This window comes from Melanotaenia boesemani, chromosome 15 (assembly GCF_017639745.1).
Source record: "Melanotaenia boesemani isolate fMelBoe1 chromosome 15, fMelBoe1.pri, whole genome shotgun sequence".
NCBI classification, from domain to species: domain Eukaryota; kingdom Metazoa; phylum Chordata; class Actinopteri; order Atheriniformes; family Melanotaeniidae; genus Melanotaenia; species Melanotaenia boesemani.
Genome location: NC_055696.1, coordinates 1,671,318 through 1,693,235, shown reverse-complemented (window position 1 = coordinate 1,693,235; position 21,918 = coordinate 1,671,318). Strand labels below are relative to the sequence as shown.

At 40.6% G+C, this 21,918-nt stretch overlaps 1 protein-coding gene across 9 annotated transcripts; it reads right to left on the bottom strand.

Annotated features, from left to right (window-relative positions):
* Positions 1-2,714: 2,714 nt before the first annotated feature.
* map6a (microtubule-associated protein 6a) lies at positions 2,715-20,238 on the bottom strand. 9 transcript variants are annotated; one of them, XM_042009120.1, is made up of 5 exons: positions 19,062-20,238; positions 9,078-9,291; positions 8,718-8,932; positions 4,371-4,481; positions 2,715-3,217 (listed from the first exon to the last, which is right to left on the bottom strand). In XM_042009120.1, the coding sequence occupies exons 1-5, from the start codon at positions 19,775-19,777 to the stop codon at positions 3,070-3,072; spliced, it is 1,404 nt and encodes a 467-aa protein (XP_041865054.1). In that variant the 5' UTR covers positions 19,778-20,238; the 3' UTR covers positions 2,715-3,069. The 9 variants fall into 9 exon arrangements, 8 of the variants coding, with proteins under 8 accessions (XP_041865054.1, XP_041865055.1, XP_041865057.1 ...); XM_042009122.1 differs by having other exon boundaries at positions 2,998-4,270; XM_042009125.1 differs by having other exon boundaries at positions 2,998-4,270; positions 8,755-8,932.
* Between the last annotated feature and the right edge of the window lie 1,680 nt (positions 20,239-21,918).

Sequence of the window (21,918 nt, the reverse complement as noted above, 5' to 3'; positions counted from 1 at the left end):
TTACTAATACTTTTTTAGTATTTTCCTTTATCCTGGACTTTTTGGAAATATTATCCTCTTATATGAAAATCATCCAGCAGTGACGATCACTTTCAGTTTTATGTGTGGAAATAATGTGAATTACATCACTAAATCTTGTGGACATCTGTATCTGAATTTTAGCCCAATGCATTGGACCAGGGATGTCAAACTCCAGTCTTCACTGTCCTGCATGTTTTAGATTATTCCCCGAGCCAACTCACCCAATTCTAATTAAATAGGTTCAACAGCTTGCTGTCAAGTTCTGCACAATGAACTATTCATTTCAGGTAGGTGTGTTGAAGCAGGGAAACATCTAGAAACCTGCAGGACATGCAGCCCTCGAGGACCAGAGTTGACACCCTTGCATTAAGCAAATGAATATTTGAGACCTTGGCTGTTTGTTTTCAGGCGAGGGAGCATCATTCACAACAAAAACAGCAACATCTGAAATGTAAAAGACTAACAAGACCACTAGCTGTCCTCTGTTGTCTTCTCAAACTCCTCATCAGGATAACTGACATGCTGATTAAGACTGTCAGATTGAGTTTCATCCCTCCCCCGACACTCATTAAAAACAGCACGATTACTCAAATAGAAGAAACATTCAGCACAAGTGTGAGATGCAGTTAAAAGACCACATTTAAAACAGAGAGCTAAGGTTTGTTGTACATGCAGTCTGAATATCTGAGTCTGTGGAGCTTTTGAAAACTGTCACACATGATGTCATGATTCCCATAAATAGCAGTAATGATTTCGTACGAGACACTATGTTAACTAAAACAAGATCCACCAAGGTTTTATTTAATTAGTCTCTCTAGTGGGCAAAAATGAGTTGCTTCATGTAAATTGTAAATAGAAAAGGTAAAACTATCTCTTCAGTTTTTGTTGACAGGCGTATAAAAAACAAGTTTAGTCCAGGTTTTTATCCAGCAGGGATCCACATGGTTGGATAAACTGAACCACTCAAAAAGGATGCAAAACTGTCTAATACTGTCTAAGATATTCTGAATATTCTCTCTTCTTTTTGCACACATTACTCAAAGTGCATTGCTGCCACCTACAGCTCAGTTAGACATTAAGGTGTGTTTCCTGATTATTGAAGGTAGAATCTCTTGCACATGAGTTCTGAAGTCTGTCTTTGCAGTCAATAAAATCCATCTGTTGGAAGCAGATTGAATGTACAGATAAACTTCCCAAATTCTGCAGATAAATATGACATTTGCATTGTTTCACACATACGATATGATTCAGAATGAGGACAGGAAAGCTGAGCTATGGGGCAGAAAACAATCGTACCTTTGTAGAATGTGCTGTTTATAAAGAGCTTCTTCTGTCACATGAGGAGGAAAAACAAACAAACAAAAAAATGATTAATTTATAAATTAATTTACTATGAGTATAAAATGTGGTAGCTGTAAGTTAATGAATTCAGTATTATATTAGACTTTTCTCCTTCATATCACAGTAAGATAAAAGACTGACACATTTAATATGATGTATGTGTTTCTAATCTAAGTACCTTGAAGTTACAAAAATACCAGAATGGACTGTTCCCCAAGTTCTCCACGCCTTGCTCCCTTTTACCCCTACTGTACCGTACCAGTCAAAGGTTTGGACACATCTGTCCACTCATTTTTAATGAGAACATGAACCTAAACTTTTGACTGGCACTGCACATAAAGGACCAATGAAAATCTAAAAAAGTTGGGATGCTGTATAAAACATTAATAAAAACACAATGCAATGATTTGAAAATCTCAGAATTCAGTATTTTATTTACAATAGAATTTACTAAACATACCTTATGCTGAAAATGAGTTATTTTACTATTTCATTTAAAATATTTGCTCAACTTTATTTTGGTGGAGACGTCTCAGAATTTAGGATGAGAAACAAAAAAATAAATAAAATAAAATATACTATAAACAAAAGCTGAAGAAACAAGTTGGAGCAGATTAGAAACAGATCAATAACATTGCTAAATATAAAAAGAGCCCCTTAGAGAGGCGGAGTCTCTCAGAAGTAACTGAAAAGCAAGAATCACTTTTCATTGCTTTTTTTGGCATAAATTTGAGAAGAATTTGAATATTGCGTCTTCTACAGTACATAACATTAAAAATTTCTGAGAATCTAGAAGCATCACTGTGCACGACAGTCATGGCCTGAATTCATGGATTCCTGTGATCTCTGTCGTGGAAACCACGGCTCAGGAACAGCTGGAGTAGCTCCGCTCTTCAGTCAAGGTGAGGCTGCACCATCGTAAACGGGCCACTGTCCCAACGTTTTGAGACAAGATGAGCTCATACTTCCTATAAAATCGTTAAATGTCAGATAATCAAAATTTGATGTTTCTGTTATGTTGTTAAGAAAATGTTCTGCTAGTCATTGCATTGTTTTATGTATATCTTACACAGCATCCTAACTTCTTTGGAATTGGAGTTTTATTACTAGAGATGTAAATAACAGCCTGTATTATTAAGTGTTAAAATATGTCAGGAATTATGCAGGCATGAGAAATTTTCCATAAACCCTAAACAATTACCTTATAATAAATTAAAATCTTGCTTTTGTCGTGCATTCGGACTGACCGACTTAAGTTTCATTTGAACTAAATATAGAATCATGAGGTTTTGCTCCACGTTTTCTCAGACATTGTCCAAAAATGACAAAGATTACGATACAGAGCTGCAATCTGCAATTATCCTTATTTATTTAGACTAAAAGTGATCAATGTCTAGTACATTTCTTTGTTATTAAGCACTTCATGGTGTGGTATTTGTACTATTAATACTGACATATTCTCCTAAAATAAACAGCATGAAACCAGAAAATGATGTAGCACCTTTGTGGTAATGCCATGGGTCAAACAACTTGGGCCTTTGAGCCAGAGGCTGTTTCAAACATGCATGCTTCAAATGTGTGCACTTCCTCTTGGACAGTAGAACTTTTCTTTCTTGGGATCCTCCTCTTTTTTTCTCAACTTAAACACTAGATATTTACAGAATAGAGCAGCAGTCTCAGCATAAAGATGAATCCATACAGGTAGGACTACTCAGTCTGGTTCACATCTAGGGCAAAACGTACGATGCTGCCGCTCCTCCGAGGCTCGGCTCTCTCCAGAGGTGGTTGTGGTCCTCCTCCAGAAGCACCCTGGGAATGATGATGACTGGGTCGGAGAACCTCGTCCTTAGCATCTCTAGGAGGCAGCACATGGTTAAGATACCAGAGGAGACAGAAAGAGACACATGATGAGGCATTTCTCTCAGGCGAAACACAAGTTTGTGGATTGAGCTGAGCACCCCGTGACCGCTCATTTCAAGAGAAAGCTCAGTGAGAGACATAAATACAGCAGCTGGCTGAGAAAACAGCTTATAGAAACAAGAAACCATTTATGCTAAATGTGACGATGAAGACCCATCTTTAAATTGGTTGTGCTGTGTGAATATTTCTAATGATGCATTTTGAATTTAGATCAATACATTCCACTGGTTTCCATCTAAACTTTCACTTACTCAGTCACGGTGCTGTAACAAACGACAAAAAGTCAGCAGTGCAATGAGGGTCTCGGGGTGTTCTTTGAAGGTACAGCTACAGGATGCAGTAAAATGGAAAAAATCTAAATGACTATAAATTAATTAAAGGTACAGTTAGATCATTAGCATGCACTTACAATTTCCTTTGACATGTGTCTTTCCAAGGCAGCAGCGCTTCCCTCATTCCATTCATACTCACCCTTCATCTTACATCCATGCTTACACTCAGAGTGCAAAGCCTGGATTCATTTCTCAGAACATAAACTCAGATTGCAGGTCCAACAGAAAACAGTGCCGGCATGCTTTCAAAACAGACTGGATGAAAAAAAGAAAAAAAATTACAGTGTTCACATAATATGAAACTTGTAAGATGCAAAGTGCTGTAGTTTCCTGAGATCCATCTCTTGCAATGAGTGGGTTTACTCTTTAGAGTGGGACAGTTCAGTCATGCAACTTGCTGAAACCAATGGAGAGTGGGTGCATTCCAGCAGCTGGCTCAGGAATGGTTGGAGATGACTGGACTAAACCCCAGGCCTCCTTAAGAGAAGCCACCTTAAGGAACCTTAAAATGTAAAGATGTGACAGCAGGCAGGCAGACAGCCCCTCCCCTCTCTCACCCCCTCCCTCCCATTCTAGCGTCCATATGGAAGAGAAATACATAGGGGCAGTCGGCCAAAGATAATGTGGTGGTTCACCAGAAAAACAAAACAGTGCCACTGTAATAGAAAAAAAAGTACATCACAACTCAATGAGCATGTATGAATGAGAATGAGAGGCATTACTGGCTCTATGTGGCTGTCTTGCTCTTGTGATTACCTGGGATTGGGGAGTGCACAGCCCCACAGGTGTTGCTTTAGAGTCTGCACCCAGCCAATATCTCGGATTGGCTGGCAGAGTTGTATGTAGTGGTACTGTTTAAGCACAACCCTTCAAATGAATCAGAATGTCACTCATTAGCACAGGACAGACTGGACACAGCATCATCCAAATGTGAAATCCTCTACACATATTCTAACACATATAACAAGGTGACCTCAGCAAGTGTAGCATCATACATATGTGTTTTAGGTTGCCTTTTTAATGCTTTTAAGCTAATAAAAGCCAAAGAAGCACATGACATATTGATTCTGGAATAAGTTTCCTGACATCCTTTCCCCTGCATGTTGCTCTATAAATCAGATGAGGTCTTGGAATATATTTAGACACGATGCACAAAAATAATATATTCTTCAGTTCTCACGTGAGAGCAAACATGCAGGGCCCGGAAAGGATGTCATGGCTCATGCCAGAATGCGGTGTGATCTTAGATAAGCATAGAAAGAGGCTGCAAGAGCAAAATTCTCTTCCATTTGGATAGAATTAATAAATGTTGTCTGTCACAAAGACGAAGACTGGGACAGGAGAAACGCTGACAGATACCTGCAACCGCTAACTCTCAGCCATTCCTCTTTAACAAAAAAGAAGCAAAGAAGACACTGCTTTTTCTACTTTTTTAAATTTATTTGTAATGTTTCATTAAATATGAGCAAGCAGATAGAACACAAGCACGTCACAATTTTTTTTTCTTCTCATCCAAGACAGAGCTTTCTTTACTACACTTTCTATCCTTATGTGCCTAATAATAACACAAATATAGCACCAGGTGTGTGTGTGCTACGCACTGTTTACATTTACTGCCCCCTACAAGCCCTCCCGTGCCCATTGTATTACATAACCAAGTGCCCTCCCTGCCACCCCGCCCACCCAACCAATCAAAGGCTGCAAAATGCTAATGAGTCAGGCCCTCATCCCTGATGGGGTCAGCTTGGGTTGTTATGGTGGTGGTGATGGTTGCTGCTTTCACAGATGCCAAGCAGAAACAAAACAGCTGTTCATTCTGAATGGAGGGGAAGATGCTGAGTAGCAGAGGAAACAGTTAGGTGTGTGTGTGTGTTTGATGCAGCATGACAGGTTGACCTGTGATAAGACTGTACAGTGCATTTCTAACCTGAAATAAGATATTTCTCTCCATGTGGCCAAAAAAAAAAAAAAAAAAAAAAAAGCCCCACACTCCAGGAATTTAACACCACCTTCAGCTATGATTCCAGCACACATTCATTTTTTCATCATCACGATAAGCTTATGCAGTGTCACTATATTTATTTCCACTAAGAGCTGCATTAATATCTCACTGAGGTCTCGTACTGATGATGGCAGAGTCTAACTGCAGTGTGAAGTCTTTTCCATTCAGTATATTTGTTCTTTTGGTCACATAATCTTGCTGAATCTAGACCTGATCAACTGATGCAACCCCTGACCATAACTCTGCGGTGCTCACAGGTTTGGACAGTAGGAACTAGGCATGATAGGAGACACCTCTCTGGGACCTAAATCTGGACTTATCAGACCACATTACCTTTTACCATACAGGTCTTTACACCAGTCTTTTAGCAAGTTTTTGTGACTGTCCTCACTGATAAGTACAACTCTTTAGTCCCCAAACCTCAAGCTTTCTTATATTCTGCACATGGACATGATTAAACATTACTGAGTTCTGCTTCTGATTTTCTTTGGTTAAACTGATATCCAGATATTTTTCTAGCTTTTAATAAAGTATCAAACATTTTTCACCCCCTATTTAGCAATCTCTAACTTAGGTTAAGGTACTAACTTAAGGTACTAACTTAGTCATTTTCAATCATCCCTGATAAAAAAACAAGCAACATGAAAGAAAAGAGCAGATTTCACACAGACTCGATGCTTTAACGCTTGATAATGGGCGGGCCTGATGTTTGGAATTGCAGAGACGAGTTTGGACATGATTGTTCAGACGATTTGATAGGTTGGTGCCGCTGCTGCTTGAAAAAGCTTTGCTAGCAAGACAAAGCAACGGACCCAGCATGATGCAGCAACATGAGACACTGCTGCATTTACAGTGAAGGAGAAATAAATAACGGATACCTGAAATGTGTACGTGTGAATCCTACCTTAACAAATCAAAACAGACCTAATTATTGTGGATTAACTTGTGGAACTGAACCTAAGAAGCAAATCTGCAGCAGCAGAAAAGCTTCCTTCGAAACGGGAAAAGCAGTGAATATATTACACATCTTCGTTTTTAGTAGTTCACGGGCACATAAAAGCTTCTTTGCAGTAAGAATCCAAGTTTACATTTGAATCCCACAACGATTAACAGGAACTGTCATTTTAAAGTCTGCACATTACTCATGACCTCATAACCAAGTTCTATAGATTCCTGTCACAAAGTGCAGCTTTGCTGTGTTTTGCTTTTGGTCATTTTGTTCACCTGATGCAGAGTGATAGTTTGACCTTCTACATCAGAGAAACAGAGGTTTTCACCTTTTAGCTTAGTTAAATCCAAGGGGTGGCTTTTTTCTTTCTTTTCTTTTTGGCCAGGCAGTAAATCCATCCTATGTGGATGCTTTCAACTAAGTGAAGAGTGGGACCCAGCCGACATGTAATCCTGTTAGCCTGTATAAGCAAACATAAGACAGAAACAAAGGGAGATTGTAGCGACAGTCATGTTAATGGACCAAGAGTTACATCACAACTTACTTCCTGTTCTATTTTCTCTCTGAGAACATTTGTACCATCAAGAATTTTAATCATCAGAAGAAAAACCACAATTCCAGTAGAGAACCAACATTTCAGCATCAACATCCTGCTTGACCTTAAAATTCTAACAAAACATATCAAACATGGATCCAGAAACAGAGTAATGAGCAGAAGAATCTAAGCCACACAGACATCACATCACTGCACCACGACGGGTTTGCATCAGAATAAAAATGATATTAGCGGAAGATAAAGGTAATCTGACACATGGGAGGGAGCTGTTTGTGATTTACCTGGAACACAAATCAGTGTTTCATCCATCTGGCCCCCCTCTTCCAAGGTGATATGAAAAGTGCTATTAAGCTGCAATATGAGCTATCTCCCCATGGTAGTCTAATCACATTGGCTACGGTCGCCCTCGGCAGACTACATAACAAAGAAAAGCCAAAGGGAGGTGTGTATCTGAGTGCATACTAATGCTAACGCATCAATGCTTCCTCAGAGAAGGATCAGTCTTGTTAGTGAAGACGGCTGAAGATGATTACACTGAATTATGGCTAGAAAGTCTGACAGCTGTGTACTCTGCAGACGGGATACAAACCTGCCACTTAAAACAACATTTTTAAGCTCCTCTGAGCTCATCCTGCCCTGATTATGAGAAATATCATAACTTTAATGTTAAAGGTTACTTATTCATCGAGAGCTTCCTCGACTATGCAAACGACTGCTGCTCATCAGGTTAAAGTGACCAAGATGGTTTGTTGGCAACAAACTGGGCGTTACAAACTACCACGGTATGAACGAGCTTTGCTTTTTCCTTCCAAAGAATTAAAGAAAATCATGCGTAATCTGCAACAGAATTCAAAGGGACTGATTACAAAATCACATTTACCAATAATGTGATGGTGATGTTGCCAAAGACAGACGAGAAAACTGCAGCAAAGATAACAGAGCAGGTACAGAACAAGCAATGGACCACGAATAACTAAGCAAAACATTTATCAAAGATTTTTAGATTTTCATTCATTTTTGAGCAGAAATATTATCCAATGAGCCAATTTGATCATTTTTTCTCAAAAAACAAACAAAAAAAACAAAAAAACAAAAAAGGAAAGAAAGAAAGAAATCCTTGATAAACTCAACAAAGCAATCTGCTCAGCTGATCGAAGCCAACCCTTCAGAGTTGCTTGTAACTGGGCTCATGCAACAAGAGTCATCCATTGGTTGGCCAGGCAGCCAGTAGCCATGGCAACCTGAAGATGGAGGCGAGCAGAGTGGGGGTAGTGGTGGGTGGCATCAAATGGCGGGGACAGGAAAGAAGATGCTTCCACCCACTCGTTACTATAGCGATCTAGTACAGAGTGAGACGGGAAGAGCGATGACATGTCATGTTCAAACCCTGACAGATTATTTTAATATTATTGAACAAATGTAACCAAGAGGTAGTGACAGAGGACAGAGAAGAATGAATCAAAGCGAGAGAGACTTAAGGGGAAGAAGAAGAGACAGATGAGAACAAAGACGAAAACCTGGGGATTAATTTTGCAGCCTCTGTGTTTGTTTCCCCAAAAAGAAAGAAAAGAAGAAGTAGTGCTAAATGATTTTTACTCTTTTGCCTCAGCCAGTTTGTTGTTGATCTCTTTACTTTTCTCCTTGTCCCCCACCGCCGGCTGGTTCTCGGGCTGGTTTTCCGAGGTTTTCTTCTTTGAGCCCCTCAGCGCGGAGCTCTGCTTGTCTTTGGCTTTCTTCACGGGCTTGCCCTGGCCTGCTGCTGTGGCTCCAGACCTTTTGGGTTTAGAGCGTGGGACACTATACCTGTCAACCTAAGGATGGTGGATAGCGGAAAAGAGATTCCTAAGCTGAAAGGCCTCAGTTATGATTAGTCATTTGTAAAACTTTGTGAATCAACATTACCTCCAGCAGACGGACTTAAAATCACACTAAAAAGTAAGACAGATGCCCTCTCACCTGTTTGCTGGGGTCCATGTAAGGCTCGCTGTACAAGCTGCGTATCCTCCTCCTCTCCTGGGCCTTGTTGTCAGCAGGCTGCAGCGGGGCTTGTGCCTTGAAGGTGGCGCTGTAGCTGGTCTCTAGGCTTGTCTTCTCGTCTGGCGGCAGGTACTGAGACTTGGCGCGGATCATCTTTACTGGCTTCACGTCTCTGTAAGCCTTGAACTCAGTTCTATATGGAAAAAACAAGAGCTATCAATAAACCTTACTTCAGGCTTATCAGTAGCTGTCGAGGTGTCATGTAAATACTGATTTCATGTTCTGTGTTACTTCTATTACCACCGAGTCGTGGAGTCAAAAGTCAAGTGGGTTGTGCATTACAACTAACGAGCAGAGAATGTCTGAAGTATTGTGGGTGGGAGGACTTCTGCTTCACTGATGGGTGTTATTGTACAGTCATTACACAGCACTTCAGAGGAAGGTCAGCAGTGTGGCAGTCCCGCCGAGCAGGCTGGTCTGCTGCACATAAACACTGTTCTGGCTAACAAAAATAAGACTTATCTTCTTTACAATTAAAAACAGTAAAACAAGATATCCAGAAAATATCCAGCATACCCAGAAAGATTTAAACAATTGCAGATTTTCCATTTTGCTTTGAATGTTTCCAAAGTTTGGTTGAATTGGTTAAAAGTTGACATTGGACTGTTGTATTATAGTATAAATCACCGTTTCTGTAAGCTTGAAACTGTTATATTGATTTCAAACCACTAAAAACAAGCTGAAATGACTCCTGTGCAGTTCTTTTATATACAGTCTATGCTCCTGTAACTACAATATTAGGTAGTTCGATACTCTGAGCCACAATGACCCATCTGTATTCAGTGATCTAATATTATTATTATTATTATTATTATTATTATTATTATTGGTGATAAGATCCAGATATGAATCAACTTTGAGTCTGTGGTGCTGCTTTACCAGAACAAAAAACTTCCTGAACAGCTCATATTCAAAGAACATCCATCTGTGGCCAAATCTATTAATCATACCGACTCCTTGGTACACAAAATTTTGGGACTCACACTTTTCACATAGTTTAATGCAACGTACCAGATTTAACTACGTCTCAGTAGTGTTAATTTCGTTAGCGAAAACTAGAAAATATTTTCGTCAACGCACATTTTTCAGCGCTGGGCTGCCTGCAATTATTTCTGCATAAAAGGAGAAAAAATAGGATAGTTATATTTTACGTATGAGTTTTAAATTGATTGTTAAATGTAGTTTAACAATGTTAAACTACATTTAACAATGTTCTACTAACTACTAACAATGTTCAATATTATCTGATGACAATAACAGTAAAAGGGTAAAATGATTGTCCTGAATAAAACTAGACAAATAAAATGATGTTTTCTTGGACTAAAATAAAGACTAAAATGCTCGGCTTATAGTCGACTAAAACTTGACTAAATAAAAACGGGATGAGGTTGACTAAATGTGATAAAAACTAACAGGCACGATTGAAACTGGACTAAAACTGAGACTAAATTTAAAAATGTCTGATAAAATTAACACTACGTCTCAGACCCTTAAAAAACAAAAAGATTCTTAAATCAAAACAGAGGTTAACAAATCCAGAGAATTTCTCATCTAAAACGCTCCCTAACAAGAATGAAGCCTCTCTTCTAACACAAAACACCGTTTTGCCTCTAAGAAGTAGCACACGAGTGCACATGTGCAGCATCATACGTGTGTTTACAAGATAAGAGTTATATTAGAGCAGAGCAACAGTCCTGAAATGCTTTAATGGTGACCAACGTTGACGTGTTTTCTTCTTATTAGACTGCCTATCAGGCTGCTTTTCAGTTTTGAGAATTTGTCCATATATGTGAGCACTGAAAAAGAGGAAAAAAAGACAGAGTTAGAGAGGAGATGATGAGTAGGACCTCAATGTAGGACAACGAGGGAGGGTCATGTAGACTTAGGAAATAGGATTTATTCTAAAAGAGACTAATGGTGCTGCAACAGCAGATAAACAAAAACTAAAAACTAAACTAAAACTAAAAAAACAAAACTGTTAACAGTAACCGAGCAAGAATAATATGACAAACAAACCAGGACAGGAAGGATGAGGATGGTACTTTACGCTAACTGCTAATGTCCTCATGACAACAATGCTAGTGTGCTAGTTCGGCGATTAGCATTCAAAGACTAAACCAAGGTTTTCATAACAATTTAGCAACAAACTGAGCAACACTGACATTAAAAACAGAAAATTTTATTTTACAATCAATTTGTTATTAAAGTTGCTCAAGTACTTCACCTAACCAAAAATAAGATGCTTGACATTTACCAAGCACTTAACATGTTTAAGCTAAAGTCAGTGTGTTGTTCATTAAATAAAGTTAAATTAGCTGTCAGGCTCTAACATTTAAGCTGTTCATGTATTAAACAAAAACTACAGAAATGTCATTTTGCCACAAAGTGACCAGCAAGCTACGCTATGCAAAGCCTGGTGACACGGCCAAGGCCGCTGAGCACAGAAATCCCTTCCTGTGATGGTGCAGAGAGGTGGAAATCACAAAGAGAGCTATTACATAACAAGCTGAAGTCCACTTACAATGCAAGAGGCCTTAATGCAAAGAAAGGTTATACAACAACAGCCAAGACCAACATGCCCACATGACACTACAGGGTGTGTGTTCGTGAGAAAAGACAGATTGTGGAGGCAGACAAGGTTTGCAGTGTGAAACACCGTCCTGCGCCGTAGCATCACTGCTACTCAGGAACATATGACTCTGTAACAATAAAGTCTGTGTCTCTGAGTTCAGTGTGTTCCTGGTACTTGTTGAAAAAGATTTCTTGGTTTAGTGTTTGACGTGTCAAAAAGCTACAGTGCAAGTGAAAACACAGCAGTCTACGAATACAGCATAAATTGTATATTCATTTGCATACTCTCACTGTACGGCAGTATACCCGTCATACACCGTAAACAATGGTGGTGCAGTTTTTAACAGTGGCTTGCAAAAACATTGTGTTAATACGAATCTCCCAGCAGTACTTTGTAAAGCCACCTTGTGCAGCAATTCCAGCTGCAAGTCTTTCAGGGCTTTTCTTGGCACATCTAGCTACTGGGATTTTTGCTCCATCAAGCTGGGGGTGGTTCTGCTGGAGTGCAACCATTTTTAAGCCAGTCCGACACATTTAAATGTTTCCCCTTACACCACTTGACCGTTTCTTTGGCAAAATGCTTAGGATTCACTGTCCTGCTCAAAGGTGAACCCCCATCCCAGCCTAAAACCTCAGAAACAGACTGAAACAGGTTTTCCTCAAGAGTGTCCCTGTATTTTAGCACAAGACACAACTTTCTCCAGGGTCGAAACTCAAGACCAGAGGTGACCGAGCTTTTTCGGTCCGAGCCCCTCGACTTTGGATCGACCTGCCTGAGGAGATAAGGCTGGCACCATCAGTTTCATCTTTTAAGTCACTTCTTAAAACACACTTTTATCGACTGGCTTTTTAATAACCTTTTTATTTACTTTATTTATTTTTGAAATGTACTCATGCATGTGTCTTTTCTTTGTTGATTTTATTATCTTACTTTGCAAACCTTGTTTTTTAAAAGTGTTCTACAAATAACGATTTATTATTATTATTCCTCAGTTCTGACCAGAGCATGATGCTGCCACCACCATGCTTCAATGATGTGGGGATGCTGTACTTAGGGTGATGAGACAGCATTTTCCTCAGTATTTTTTAAAGATTCATCTGACGAGAGGACCTTTTGTTTGGGAGTCTCCTTCATGCTTCATGCTCGCGCAGCATGCAGGAAGGTCAATGCCCTCTTTGCAAATTTCTTGTGGTGTCATATTCTTTACATTTTGGCGGTGATGGATTTAATGAGGTCTCGTGGCATTGGTCAAGGATATTTCTTTACAACTCTTAATTACCTCAAATTATTAATAGATTGTATATTTGCCTAATTTAAGTATGACCATCTATTTAAATGCAGTTCATTTCTATGAACCAGACAGGCTGCACCATCTTACTGCCTCATATTCCACACTGTGTGACCCAAGCTGTTTTGGAGTTCTGACCCTGCTGACAGGCCTCGCCACTACAACTGAATGCTGGCACCGACCGAGGTGGAGCCTCGCCAAGTTATAGCACTGCTGAGCTTTGTGCAACCCTGCACTTACATCGCACAATCTGGACCACTCACAGTTGGAGAGTCATGAGAGAAATCCACAAAAACAGACGCGTAAATTCTGACATAAAGACGGGGATGTTTGCAGCAGAATTTTCAAAGGGAAAGTCATTTGCCTCATAGGTTCATGCACCTGATAATAAATAAATATAATTCATCTTTACAATTACTCAGTGATATTTTGATAAGATAGTCATACAAAGACACACAAAACAATGGTAAATATATATTTTGGAATAGAGCAGATAAAACAGGGAAAAGGTAAAATCATTAGCATGTTCAATCGGAAAATGGTGTGTCACCAATTACTACCAACATATGTGTGAATTCTGCTCTATTAAAAGCAAGGTCAAAGCTGCCATAGCGGCAATACCTCTAAAGTGGTGCAGTGAAATAAGCCCCTTTACCGTTGGTAAGAAAAATCTTTATTTTGAGTGCAGTGAAAAAATGTTTATTTCCATGTAGTCCCATCAGCTGCATCCACTGACTCTGCATTTATCGCAGTTGTTTACCCACCAAAACCTCTGATGGGAAGTTTTGAAACTGACAAAAGCAGCTTGTGGGAAAACGGAGAGGATTGATGGATTTTGCCTGATTAGAAGGCAGCAGCCCTTGGGGTTGACATCACATCATCATGACATCAATGCATCCAGAAGTACTGTTAAAACTATACTGTATAGTTCTGTCACATCACTTTAAAATGAATATATCCTTGAGTGAGTCTTGAATTTGAGGATCTGGATGCTCATGGCTGAACATGTGTTGCTCTGTTACAATGAACTCTGTAAAGCTGTGAGATTTACTGCTAAGACAAATTTCCCTGATACTGATTCCCACTCTAATTCTACACCAGTGCTGGCCGGCGATAAATGACTGGCCAGACTCTCCAACAGTAATCCAGAGCATCGATTTCCCCCCACACAGGACCACAGCTTTATTTCCAGACACTGTTTGCTGGTTTGTCAGCCTGTGCTACGCCCAGCTCCTGGCCAGCACTCCCCACTTGTCCTGCTCTTAATCTCTACGACTTTTCATGCTCAGTGAAAGCACCAAATAATGCTACTACTCTGACTGGGTTGGCTATGATGCAAGATTTACATCTCAGTGGCAACAATTCCAGTTTAGGGTTATTTATCTAAAAGCAACAATTACTGACGCAGCAAGATGATCATAGGGGGCAGGCTTCAAATAAAGACAATGGGTAGTGTTTACATCAGAAGATCTAACTGTGTTATAAAAAATCTTGTAAAATCAATGTATTCAGATATGATACAGATTAAAGAAGTTACATAAGACTGCTAGCTTCAGAAGGAAGCTCTGAACTGATGCAACATCCACAACACACTTTTACTTTCAGGAAGCAGAAGAATCAGCCGTTTTACAGAAAAGTCTTGGGACTTCTGGATTTCAGAATGGATGATTCTGCTTTCACAGCCTGTCAGCTGGAACATAAGGCTTTACAGACTTTCTAAGAGGATCAATTTTTAAATCCGCAGGAATCCATTGGCTGTGTTCTGTAAACGTGACACAGAAAAGAAATTCATTTGGAGTTTATTAGGCATCTTTGTCTGTGTGAGTGAGGGCTTCATGTGGCTGGATGAGAAGAAAATCGTGAGCGATGTAGTTCCAAAGGTTTCACTGCTCTGAGATATATGTTGAAATAGGATGCAGTGTGTGACACGAATTAAAGATTCATGTTGCCTCAGTCTCTGTGAACCCAATGAACCTGCCCTGCTGTCACATTTAGGTTCATTTGTGAGATCCTTTTTTTTCCCTTTAAGTGGCACAAGTCTCATAACGAAGAAAATAACACTGTCAAGAAGAAGAATGGTCTTTGTCTTGCAGCAAAGCTGGATGCATAAAACAAACACAAGACAGCCTCACTACTTATTCTTATGCAAAATTTGGGATTTTAAACATAATGCAATGAGTTGGTGGCTCTTCTCCTGATTACTCACACATATTTCAGCAAATCTCTTCCAGATTCTGTCTCATGACTTTAATCTGGAAAACACAGTAATATGAGAAATGCTTCAGTTTAAATACATTTACTTTGTCTGATGATGCTGAACTAATACACCTCCGGTCTAGAGCTGCACCGAGACCTCGTTTTTACTATTAATGTTTTGTATTGTCTTTATTGTTATATTTCCATATAACAAACTAAAACCAAGTATGAATTTATAAATAACGTAATGCAGTGAGTTGGCAAAGTAAGATTTAGGTTTGATGGGACTTGTAACTGGACCAATTCAGTGGCTGGCTAAACAGAACAGATGCCTTTAGCAGTTTCCCAGATGCTCTGCAGAAAGAGTGTCTTTGTGATAAAGAAGGTATCTGCATATAAATAAATTTTCAAAGAAACTGCAAGAGTCCTCACCAAAAAACAGCTGAGGGGGAAAAAACAGCACAATTAAAGGTGTTAACCCGCAAATGCACACCAAGACACGGCTTCCGGTTCGGATGCAAATAACCGTCAACCATCCGTTAAAATTCTCATTTTTCATAAAACCTGAAACTGTCAGAAAAGAAAAGCAAAACTTCGTGTTTAACATCAGAATGAAAGAAAAAATGCAACTTTTCAGCTCTGGGTATTGGTTCTGTTCTTGTTTCTGATTCTAGCTTTGTGTTATTTCCTTTGTCTGTTCTTTGGTTTTTTAGGGGGATTTCTTGAGTTCAGGTTCTGGTTTCATGATTTGTATTTTGTTCCATTCCTTTAAGTGGTCCTTATTCATTGTTAGGACTTTCACACTGGCCAGGGACCAAAGGAGCCGGTTCCTGAACCTAATTTTGAACCGACTGACTCGTTCACACTAAAAACAAAGTTGGTTCAAAACATGATAATTTAGTTCTCAACACATCCCAAAACAACAGCTCTCAGTGGGCAAAAGGTAGACTGCTGCATTACTGATGTTTCAATAAAGTTTTTTAAAAAGGAATGCCAGAGCAATGCTTGCTGTCAACGTTCATTACACACAGAAAAAAAAGCGCCACACCAAATGATGAATAAACTTAAAGTGAAGAAAGAAGAAGCCACAACAGCATCTACAACCAAAGAAGCCGTCCGAGCCCCGACTGCCTCGGACCAGACCTCCAGACTGTCCGCTGAAAATAAAGTTCAGATGGGGTTACCTTAGGTCACTCAAACGTTGGAGGAATTCATTTTGAGTACAAGCTGAATGCAGCAGCATATGTTGCCTAGCAACCAGTTTAAATTTTGGATTATAAACCGAAGGTTAAAATGGAGCCCGACGACTTAACCGTACGTCTGTTTTTTAGTGTTGAATCATCTTTTCAGACAATCTGTTGTGTTTTTTCCTTGGTTTGGTTTTGTTAGTTTTGAGCTAGTTTCTGAAGTTACCTACCTTAGCAGTACCTTGGTTTTATGTTTATAAAATGAATTTTTTTGTGAAATTATCCTGTCTGCTTCCCACTTCTTAAGCTTTGCTTCTCCACCTGTTTCCAGTGGACCATTTTTTCTTATTTAAAAACTGCAGGGCGACTCGTGTATTTTGGCTCCTATATCTATTGTTTTGTGCATCCCACGCAGCCACAGTAGTCACATAAATGGGAAATATGCCAGGTGACGGTCTCCACACCATAACTCCCTTGTTGTGTCTTTTGCTGCTTTTGTTTTTCCCGTCTGTCCACTCTGGTCTCTCTGTTTGTTTGTGACAACAATGATGCCTCCTTCCTGCTCATCAGCGGCCAGAACAGCTTCTCATCACCAGGTCAGCGAAGCTGGGAATCTCTATACACCTTATGATGATACCTTTCAACCTCTTCATTCCCTCGCATCATCCTTCTTTATCCAACCAAAGCCTTGCAATAAACAGTCTCATGGCATCGTATCATCATGTTAAAGCAAATCAACTCAGAAAGAAGCCTTAAAAGTACCAAACTACTGTATATTTTTACATTATTATCCAGTGTCTAAGATTTCCATTTTGAATTAATACACTTCACTTCTACAGAAATACAACTTAGTCCTAGAAACAAGTAAGTAGCTTGGTGCCAGCAAATTTATCCCACCTCTACTCCACCACCTGACTGGATCTCCATCCTATGGGGGTTGATGCCTTCCAGCCTTGCTTTCAGGGATCACATACAGCAGCCAGATGTGTGTATCCACTATAAAAAACCCAATTCTAGGTTATACGCCTCAAATTTAAATTCACTTTTGACATTTTGAGTCCCTGGTGCTCTTGGGACAAAACTCCTGAAAATCTGGCCCAAGATGGGCAGGAAGAGAGTACACAGACAGGATTTCATCAGGAATTTCACACCTTCAGAGCATCCTCAATGTTGAATTCTTAAAACTGCAGGGGGGATGTCCAGAAGGGAGTCCATATGGACCTCTGCTGATATGTGGATGTGGAGAAGATGACTAGGCATCAGCACGATGTTTTTAATCAGCAGTAACCATGTCTGCTGTCTTTTATCATTATACTATATTACAGCTGAGGCAGTCTTATTTATTTATAGTTAGGAGAAAATCACCAGAGCTGGAGCTGTGTTATCATTTTACATAAGTTGTCCAAAATGCCTCAATATTCTGATATTAAATTTAACCAACTGTGCGCTTCGCGGGTCAACTATTGCAACTGCACTAACAGTCGTGATTTTTTTTTGTATTTTAACAATGAAAAGACTATAAAAATGTGTTTGTGTGCTATGGCATGCACACTATGAGGAGCATTAACCTACAGCTGACATGCTTTGAAGCTCCACTGCTAGAAGAAGACAAGAGAGCTGACTGGGCTTCTGTTTGTCACAATGCAGTCATTCCATGCCATGTGGGGGAGAAGAGCCTTGAGCTGCACCCAGCTGACTACTCAACAACACAGGCAAACCCGAGAGGCACCAAACAGCTGCAGGACTCAGTCATTGAGCCCACACAGCACCAACCACCTCTGCCAGCTGACTCACACTCATCCTGGCTTCCTCTAACCATCAAATCCTGAGTTCTGAGGCAGAACTGAGCCAAAATTTATCAGCTGAGCGTTGCTTTATACAAAATAAACAAAAAAAACAAAAAGAAATTATTATTAAATGATAAAATTTTTCTTAACGTAGGTCAAAGAATGAAACTGAATGATGAAAAAAAAAAAACACAAAAAATATATCACACAATCTCACAGTCTCACACATTAACAGGATATATAGGAGGAACAGCCACAAGCAGCAGGCATGCGTACAGAAACCCTGACATGCGTGACTTGATGTTCATCCGTCGAGCAGTCACCATCATTCTCAGGAATATTACATAACAGAACAGAGATTAGCCCTGTGGACCTAAACATCCCCAGCTTTTTACAACCATTGCCATTTAATTTAATTACATTCTGTGGTGAAAATCAACACCGACAGACATGTAATGCTTTCAGATGGCATGGAAAAACTTTTATGTAAAACAACTGTTGTATTAGTCAGTCTAGGTTAAGATCTCCTTACTAAGGGAATAGGGGCTGTCAACTGATTAGGAGCAGTTTGAACATTATGCAGGAGGGAAAGGGACAGTTGATTTGAATTAAGAAAACAAAAATATGGGGCAAAAATGTGAATGTGAGCAATAATATATGATTTTGACACTTCATTCCAGTGTCGATTACGTTTTTAGCTACATGATAAAGTAATTTTATAGTTGTTTTGGCTGCTGATGAAGTGTTTTAGCAACTGATGGGTGTAAATGTATTAATAAGTGGTGAGCTATTTTTAATAACAGTTTGGGCCCTTCTGACCCCCTCATGGGCTCCTGAGGCCTATGAGATCCAGGCAGTGAAGGCTGAACTCACTTGTACGAGCTGCCAGCTGTGATCTCCTCTTTGATCTGTCTGTTCAGTGCATCCACTGCCGCCCTCCCTCTGCCCTCTCCTTCAACCTTCAGGACCACCTTCTTCTCCCCCTCCTGCTTTTTGGGCCGCTTTTTCCTCTCTTGGCCCTGCAGGAGGTCTTTCTCCTGCACCTTGTCGGCGATAGCGCTCTTCTCCACACCGCATTCCGCATCCAGCGCCGCGTGCTGCTTCGCGTGCCTGGACCTGTCCGGTGGCCGGTCGCTGCCGGCGGAGATGGTCGGTGGTGGTTTGGGTATCCAGGGGTGGTCGTACCTTTTCGGAATGGGCCAGGGCTTGAAGTCCTTCTGGTACTGAGTCTCGCTATTAAACGGTGTTTCCGGTCCGTGGTACTCGTTCTTCGGTTTACAGCTCGGTTCGGGTCGCACTTTCCAGTGCTTAAAGTCCTCGCGCATCACTGAACTGCACACGCGCTCCTCGGAGACGCACCTCCGCGGCCCGCGCACCGCGATGGGGGTGCGGGTCCCTGTGCGAGACGGCTGCGTTTCTATGGCGACCCGGGCCTGGGGAGGGTGGAGCGGCGGCTGCAGCTGGATATGCTGCATCTCAGAGACGTCCGTGTACTTGGTGAAGACCAAAGGCACGGCGATGTCAGCTTTGTCCAGCTGGTTCCAGAAGCGGGCCATGCAGCACGCCCTGCTGATACAGGGCCACGCCATGGTGAGGTGTGTTTACTTCCACGAGACACAACACCTATTTCCACCGGTTCCGAAAGGAAAATATTTCTCCACACGCCAGTATCCTTAGTGAGGAGAATGAAGATGTCCCTACCAGTCGGGCTTGTACGGGCGGCTCCAATGCGGTTGAGGTTAAAACTGAATTTTCGGTCCTAAATCCATTGTGCTTACAGATTGATGACGATTTGAACACGTTTACTTAGAAGCAACAACCGTAGCTCCCTTCCCTCCGTGTCCTCTCTGTTCGTCCTGCTACATCACGCCACAGCAGGGCACTGCAAGGAAAAACGGCCCCGCCCGCTCGCTCAGCATCCCGGAGAGTCGGATGATGGAAATAAATAAATAAAAAAAAAGGATCAAGCTAGAGAGTTTAACTTCCGGTTTAACCTGCAGCCTAAAAGCATGAATGGATAGCGGCGTTGAGGGAAAAGGTCATAGAAGCGCCTTGTAAGTTACACCCTGCAGACCTGGAGAAAAGCCACAGTAAACCAAGTCTTTAGGAAAAAGCTGCTAAATACGTGGATCTTTACGTAAAATGCGTGCGTTGACGTAGCCTACGTTGTGTTATGGGAGAAAGTCTATCACTAAGATCGTTTTCATTTCGTTTTATAAGATTACACAGACACATTTTGTCCAATAAAGTTTTAAACAATTTCTAGGGCAATTTAATACGTTCAGTGGTATTAATTTAGTACAGGGGTTAAGAAATATGACCATATGGTTTAGTTAAAAAGGTCAGTAGTTTGAAACTAATTTATGATAATAATGTCGTATATATAACTTGGTAAAAAAAAAAAAAAGAAGAAGAAGAAGAAGAAGAAGAAGAAGAAGAAGAAGAAGAAGAAAGAAAAGAAAAGAAAACTAGTGTTTTGGCAGTTATTTGTTGTAATATTACTCTTGGTATTACATGTTAAACTGCTGGAAAGCCTGTTTGAGATGTCATGGCTGTTTCTGTGAGATCAGGTTGGACATTTGTAAGAAAATGCATTTGTGAAATGCGAGTTTGTGGGGAGTATGTGGGATGCAAGAGAAGATTGCCAAATCTTCTCTGCCAATGGGGCGCCGAAAAGGGGGGGTAAAGGGGAAGGATTTTAGGGGCCCAGAGTAACAGGGGCCCAGAAGGGCCCTCAATGCAATTGTAATACTAACAAAATGAACTAATACTCAACTCTGTGGACTCTGACCTCTGCCGGTTTAACGTCTGTGGACTCTGACCGCTGCCGGTTTAACGTCTGTGGACCCTGACCGCTGCCGGTTTAACGTTTGTGGACCCTGACCGCTGCTGGTTTAACGTTTGTGGACTCTGACCGCTGCCGGTTTAACGTCTGTGGACTCTGACCGCTGCTGGTTTAACGTTTGTGGACTCTGACCGCTGCCGGTTTAACGTCTGTGGACTCTGACCGCTGCTGGTTTAACGTTTGTGGACTCTGACCGCTGCCGGTTTAACGTCTGTGGACTCTGACCGCTGCTGGTTGGGATGTTGAGGGACGACAAAATGTTGCTCCATTCTCGTCTCTCCTGGACTGACAGAACCTAATAAGTCTGCAAGCTGCTTTCACATCAATGCGCCCTCATAGACGTGATCTGGTGCGTCTGCAGCCCGGCGTCTGAATTTCTGTTGCTACGGTTACCAATTACCGTTTAGTCAGCACAATAATTTATGGCAATAAGTCTACTTGAATAGAACTTCTTTTATAGGTGTCCATTATCACTTTTTAATGGACACCCTCCAGCCAATCAGAATCAAGTATTCGCCCAGACCATGGTATAATAATGAATTATATTACTGAAGTACAAGGTACTGTCATAAATATGCGTGGTTTAGTAATATGCTTATTTCTGTCTGCAGCCCCAGAGGAAACAGCATGTTAAAAATCACACTGACAAAATTTCAACATTACACACAAAACAATAGAAATTACCTTAAAACAGTTAGAAATAAAACGGATGGCGTTAGTTTGGTTAAAACTTCCTTAAAGTCTAAGTGTCCAGGGCCTATGTCCTCAAAGTGCTTACAAGGCTAACTATATATATTAGTGCTGCATGGGCAATGATGACATTTTTATGTGCAAAAATGGCCTTTTCCTTGTAAAGAAGACATGCTACTATGTGCAGAAAATGCA

What these genes read in the sequence shown, in the direction of transcription:
- map6a (XM_042009120.1), bottom strand. Translation starts at nt 19,777, where the DNA reads ATGGCGTGGCCCTGTATCAGCAGGGCGTGCTGCATGGCCCGCTTCTGG. An exon ending in AAACTGGCTGAGGCAAAAGA is followed by an intron (nt 4,482 to 8,717) that starts GTAAAAATCATT and finishes ATTCATTTGAAG; the next exon opens with GGTTGTGCTTAAACAGTACC. An exon ending in TGTGCACTCCCCAATCCCAG is followed by an intron (nt 3,218 to 4,370) that starts GTAATCACAAGA and finishes GCTGCCTCCTAG; the next exon opens with AGATGCTAAGGACGAGGTTC.